The sequence below is a fragment of the Puma concolor genome, chromosome E4, assembly GCF_028749965.1.
Source record: "Puma concolor isolate L17-30 chromosome E4, mPumCon1.1.hap2, whole genome shotgun sequence".
In the NCBI taxonomy this organism is placed as follows: domain Eukaryota; kingdom Metazoa; phylum Chordata; class Mammalia; order Carnivora; family Felidae; genus Puma; species Puma concolor.
The window spans coordinates 11,096,603-11,102,602 of NC_141683.1; the positions used below are offsets into that span (position 1 = coordinate 11,096,603).

Sequence of the window (6,000 nt, forward strand, 5' to 3'; positions counted from 1 at the left end):
AGCCGCATCCTTGTGGTTCTCCAGGAAAAAGACGGTAGGGCTTGGCGTAGGTAGGTTCTGGCACGTCGTTTCAAAAGAAGTAATGGGGAGGGAGGCATAGGAGGACAGAGCTGCTGCCATGGCCATCTGGTCTACCGTGGCTGTGGGCGCCTTGCGGGAAATGAAGTGCGAGGAAAATGACACCGCCTCCAAACTCGCCCCCACCTCCCTTACCCCAGGTTAAATGAATTTGCAGTTGGTATAGCTTCTCTACATGAGGTTGAGGCACAGGTAGCATTTGCTGAAAGGCCGCTTCTGAAGAATGTTCTTCAGGAAAGCGGTGCTGTAGCGAGCATCCTCAGGTGTCACATCGGTGCGGAGGAGAGGGAGGAGAGCAGAGGGATGAGTTGGTTTTTTCCCCCTTCTACTTGCTTTGTCTCAGTTCGTAGACATGGGGTAGCGGAAGCGTATGAACGTGTTAGCAAAATGGTACTAGGTTTCGTGAGACCGCTTACCCCAAACCCGCTAAAGTAGGAAAGATCAGGTTGTGTAGCCTGAGCAGTTCCCAAGGAGGGGAATTCTAACCACAGCAGACTTTAGTCTCCAGAAGGAGGTAACCGCCAGCCTCACCCTGATCCCAACGGAACCTTCTGCTGCTCCCAGAGCCTCGAACTGTTTTAAGGCTCTAATGATCATTTGGGGGAATACCTAGCCCATAACCGACAATTTTTTTTCAAGTGACTCCAGCCTTCATTAACCACAACAAGGTGATTGAGTTCTTTCCCTAAATACTGTAGCAGGTTGTTACTGGCCTCTGTCCCAGGAAGAATGCACTCATGTTTGGCGATCCTATTTCAGAAAGAAAAGCCCTGGGTCTGATAGGTTTGCTGTGGATTTCGTGGTTCTGGCCACATCACCCAGCTGTTTTCCTAGCCGATTGTGCCTTCAATGCAGGACCATGGAATATGCAGTCTGGAAGGAAATTCTGAGTGGTCCCTGAACTCAGGAAAGTAAAGTGACTTCTCTAAGATTATAAGAATTTTAGTGGCCAAGAAAGGACCAGAACGCAAGGCTCTTGACTCTGAGGCAGGAGCCTTTCTACAATATGCTGGGGCGATGTTTGTTGCTCAATTGGTTCCCGAATGGCAACACTTGTGGATGCAAAGGTGTCTTAGATATTTTATTCATAATATTCGAGTCAAACCTTGAGACCCGAGGAAGAAATGTATGTCACCAAGTTGACGAGGAACTTTCCGGTTGATATATGGTGTTATGACTGCAATTTTATCTGATTTAATTCCAGTTGGGGGAAGTTAAGAGATTGTTTCCCATTTAAGGAGAAGCATAAGACATGCTTGTTCCAACAGGATTTCAATCCAAGCACCTGCATTCCTTATAGGTTATTCAGGCTTATCTGATTTTTTAGAAGGAAAACAAAACAAATAACAACTAGCATTTAACCTGAAGAACAGCTCAGCATCACAGCCTGCAGAGACACAATTTCATTTTTGTCCTTGTATCATTAGATAAACTGAAATTGTGTAGTCTTGCTTTGGGGAAAACAATAGGCTTTATAAAGATAATAACATTCACTGAGAGTCTCATATAAACTAAGCAGAGTTTAGGGTTTCACGGTGCCAATTTATTTATTCCTGAATTGGGGGATATTATTCCCAGATTCCCTGAGCCTTGTTAGTTAGTAGTATTCCCATTACGCAGACAGGAGGATTGAGGCTCTCGGGAGTTAGGTGATTCACACAAGGTGTTCATCTACTGTGCAGTGAAACCAGTGGTCAAACCTAGCACTTTGCAGCTCATTTTCTTACAACCATGCTTCCCAGTCTTGGTGTGGAGGTGAATAAATAGCGTGTGCTGAGGAGCAGAAACTAGAAAAGGGAGCTGCTTTCTTCAGATACCGTCATCTAGGAGAAGTAAGCTTCATTCATAGATGTTTAAGATGGAATTTTGTGTGAGGTTTCTTTTCGCAGTTCGCCGGAGGGTAACCCATAGAAGTGGTTTAAATTAGGGGAGCCTTGGCTGGCTCAATCAGAAGACCATGCCACTCTTGGTCTAGGGGTTATGAGTTCGAGCCCTATGTCAGGTGTAGAGATTACTTACATAAATAAATAAACTTTTTTTTTTAAAAAAAAAAAGCGGTATAAGTTAGATCACTCCTCTTTGCACCCCTCCCCTACTCCTCATCTAATTGATATCCCTTCAGAGAAACTTTCTTTGGGATGCCTTTTGGTCTAGAATTGTCATTAAGAATCCATGTAGGCAGTGCCCACAAAGCTATTCTCCCGAGCTTCTAATATATCTGAAAACTTACAAAGTATTGCTTCTTTCAATCGTTCTGGGTCCTGGACCATCACTAGAATTCCTCCATCTTGCTTCCCATCACCATGTTGGAACAGCATACATGGATGCGGGGAGGGATTGGACAGTCACACGTAGGTGATGCCCCCTGTGCCCGAGCACTGCGACTCTTTAGCTACATTTGCAACAATAGACTTTTCTGGTAAGAAGCCGCACATAGCAACTTTCTCGTTGCGTTTTGTTTCTTTGGCCTCGGAGTTTAGCAGGACAGAAACCCTCATCGATTTAACACCAGTTCCTACAGATCAATCCTATAATAGAAAGAAAGAAATGCAGGGCTTTTTTTTTTTTTTTCCTCTCTGTCACAGCTGGGACGGCCATTGTTAACAACACTAGTGTTGAAAAGCGACACAACCTTGAGATCCGAATTAACATCCTTGATCCAAAGGGTCTCCTTCATCAGTGGCTTGCTTCACGGGCAAGTTAACTGTGTTGTGACTCTGGCTGTAAGTAGGTTGTCCCTACCTGTGATGTGAACGGTTCCTTTAAATGATTCTTTTACCTCGTCCTCTCTTTATTTATTTATTGTTTTTTAAGTTTATGTATTTATTCCGAGAGAGAGAGAGCGCGCACAAGTGAGGGAGGGGCAGAGGGAGAGCAAGGGAGAGAATCCCAAGCAGGCTTCATACCGTCAGTGCAGAATCCAGCGTGGGGCTGGAACCCACGAACTGTGAAGTCATAACCCGAGCCAGAGTCGGACCCTTAACCCGCTGAGCCACCCGTGCTCTCTTTAAGTGTAGACGTGTGGCATCTTATTCACGTTCATATTGCTGTCAGCCAGTTCTGGAGGTTGGGCCATAAACACACACAATTAACTAGCAAATTATAACTGAGCTCTAAAACCGCTGGAATTTATTCTTTTCTCGACAAAATATAGCCTTGTCACGTCTGGATAAAAGCTAATCTCTCTTTTCCCTTCTCTCCCTTCTTTCCTGCACCTGTCGCCTCCCTCCCTTTTCCCAGAGGAAGCTCACCAGTGTGGGAAGGGGCTTCTCATCCATTGCCAGGCGGGGGTGTCCCGGTCCGCCACCATCGTCATCGCGTACTTGATGAAGCACACTCGGATGACCATGACTGACGCTTATAAGTTTGTCAAAGGCAAACGGCCAATTATTTCCCCAAACCTTAACTTCATGGGGCAGTTACTGGAGTTTGAGGAAGACCTGAACAATGGTGTAACACCACGGATCCTTACGCCAAAGCTGATGGGTGTGGAAACGGTGGTGTGACAGAGGTCTGGATGGAAAGGATTACTGTTCTCCACTAGGAGACGAAGAGAAAGGAGGATGGATTCTGTCTTTTTCTCTCTTTTTCTTTCTTTCTTTCTCATTTTTTTTTTAGATGGGGGTAACGTTTGTGAATGGAAACAAAACTTGTTTAAAAACTCTTTATTTTTAACAAGTGTGAGAAGAATTTAACTTTTGACGCCCATTGAGATTTACTTCCCATGAACCGACGAAGCAGGGAGGCTACAGGAGTAATTTTTTTAAGCCAACAATAAAAATATAATAAAAGCTGTTTCTTCCCCCTTTTCCTTTTAAGCTATTTGTAGAGTTTATGATTAAATAGTCTGTGCAGGTTCATAGACCGAAGATACTACTACAATTGCAACAAATTAAAAAGAACCAAAAGGAAGCGGCAGAAAAAGACATCGAATCACAAAGGCCCAACATCTGTCTGGGTCATCCACGCAGAAAACAAACACCCAATCAAACCAAGCCCAGGCGTGCTCACTGGTGCAAAGAGAAAAATCAGGGCAACTTAAGTGGTCTAAGAACCCTTCACATTCTTTAAAGAGACAAAAGGTACTGTTGATTTTGTGTGTTTCATACTCTGGATTATTCCCCCCCCCCCCCCTTGGGTTTAAGAGATTTTTTGAAATAGCGAGGGACTGACCATGTTACCATAAGCCTTGACTGGCTTCTCGTGCAATAATACGGGGTTTTGAGTGTGCAAACCAGTGAGAGCTGACAGCCAAATAATAGGCAAATAGTGTAAATTTGCCAGCTTGGAGATAGAAAGGAATTCAATAAAAATCAGTTACTTTCCTCCCCACCTTTTTTCCTTTATTATTATTATTATTATTATTATTATCATTTTTTGGATTTGATTCTGGTTACAGTGCCATAAACCTTGTTACATATGTATATCAGAATGTAAAAAAAAAAAAAAAAAAAGACAAAAATTTATTTAAAAATATTTTTCGCAAAAAACAAAACAAAACAAACTTGATGTGTTTCTGTTGATTGTGTAAAAATTTATTTTCATTATATAAATGAAACTCATTTGGGGGTGTGTCTTTTTTCCTCAACTCAGGTTCAAGCATCTCTTACCTCCGGTACCTTGTGTATGTAACGTAATTTGGAAAGAAACACATGTTTTTATATGGGGAAAGAAAGATGAGGAAGGGAAAACATTCTGTGTTCTCAGGGTGAAGCGGAGAGAATTAGCAAGGAACCCAAAGAGCCCCAGTCATCAGCGTGCCCAGTCATCACCCCCTCTTCTACCAACGAAATTCTCTCCAAATTAGGGGAAATGTCAGGTGAAGTCACCTTTGAGGTTTGGGGGGGGGGGTTCCACTCCAGCCTTTGAGTTTTGATGATCAGGTCACTGCTAGATTGATTAGTTAGAATTCTGTGATCTTTTGCAGTGGCTATCTGATAAATATGTGTGAGCATCTGCCATTTAGGGGTCTTGACGGTCCCTCCCCTGCCCCATTGCCACTTTCTCACTTGGCATCTTTGGTAACATTAACCACAGAGAGTACAGAGCAGCAAAGTGCAATTTCCTGCTCTTTTGACAGCAAACTGAACTCAGCTCCTTGGGTACAGTGGCTTTCCCATCACACCTGGTTAATCCATAGCTGGTATCCCAGGGGTTCCCAAGCCACAGAAAAGAGGGTGTCGGGGGAGGGGAAGAACACGATCTCAAGGTTTTCTGGGTTTTATTAAAATACATGTCTAGAGGGAGCTGGCCATAGGGAAGAGTCACAGCAAATTGGAAACATGCCTGGCGTGAGTCGCCGAATTGAAGAATCCTGCCATGTCCTGTTCTAGATGACTACGCTTGACGTATTTTTGTGAACATTGCTTAGAACTGTTGTAACAAACTATTTTTGCCAGTTATTTTTTTAAATAGCTTTTCTACTAGAAGTGAAAAAGAAAGCGAAGACTGGATTTAATGGGAATTAGCTGAGAGCTGTTTGAATTATTTTTACTACGAAGTGTTAATCAGGTGAAAAGTAAATTTCTCTTTTGGTGTTTTCTCTTCTTCAGACTAGTACTTTTCTTGGTGTCAGAACATATTTAAGGAGTCAAGTTGTTATATAATTAGTGATTTAAAATACATGGTGTTTTCCTAGGCGTTTCTTTTTGTTTACTCTAAATCCAAAAGTTAAATTTCTGATAGAGTGTGTAAGGCTTTTTTCCCTTTATTTCTTTATCTTTTCTCCCCCCCCCCCTTTTTTTTGTAACAAAACAAGGAGAAGAATCAATACAATTTCTCTTCTTTAGCTACGTGGAAATGATTGATGGTCTTTGAACTTGATGATTTTGAGAAAAAGACTGTCCTGGGGCCCACAGGAATCCTGCCAACCCACATACCAAGAATTCTGAGAGACCCAGGACTTTTTTGCTAATCTGTTTT

The 6,000-nt window shown here is 42.7% G+C and overlaps 1 protein-coding gene across 1 annotated transcript in view; it reads left to right on the forward strand.

Annotated features, from left to right (window-relative positions):
* The window catches only part of DUSP10 (dual specificity phosphatase 10), a 41,355-nt gene extending 35,637 nt beyond the window's left edge, over window positions 1–5,718 (forward strand). The window contains exon 4 of the mRNA XM_086694471.1: window positions 3,319–5,718. Within this exon, the coding sequence (XP_086550597.1) occupies window positions 3,319–3,584 (266 nt within the window). The 3' untranslated portion in view covers window positions 3,585–5,718. The remainder of the gene's footprint in view (window positions 1–3,318) is intronic.
* The last annotated feature ends 282 nt before the right edge of the window (window positions 5,719–6,000 follow it).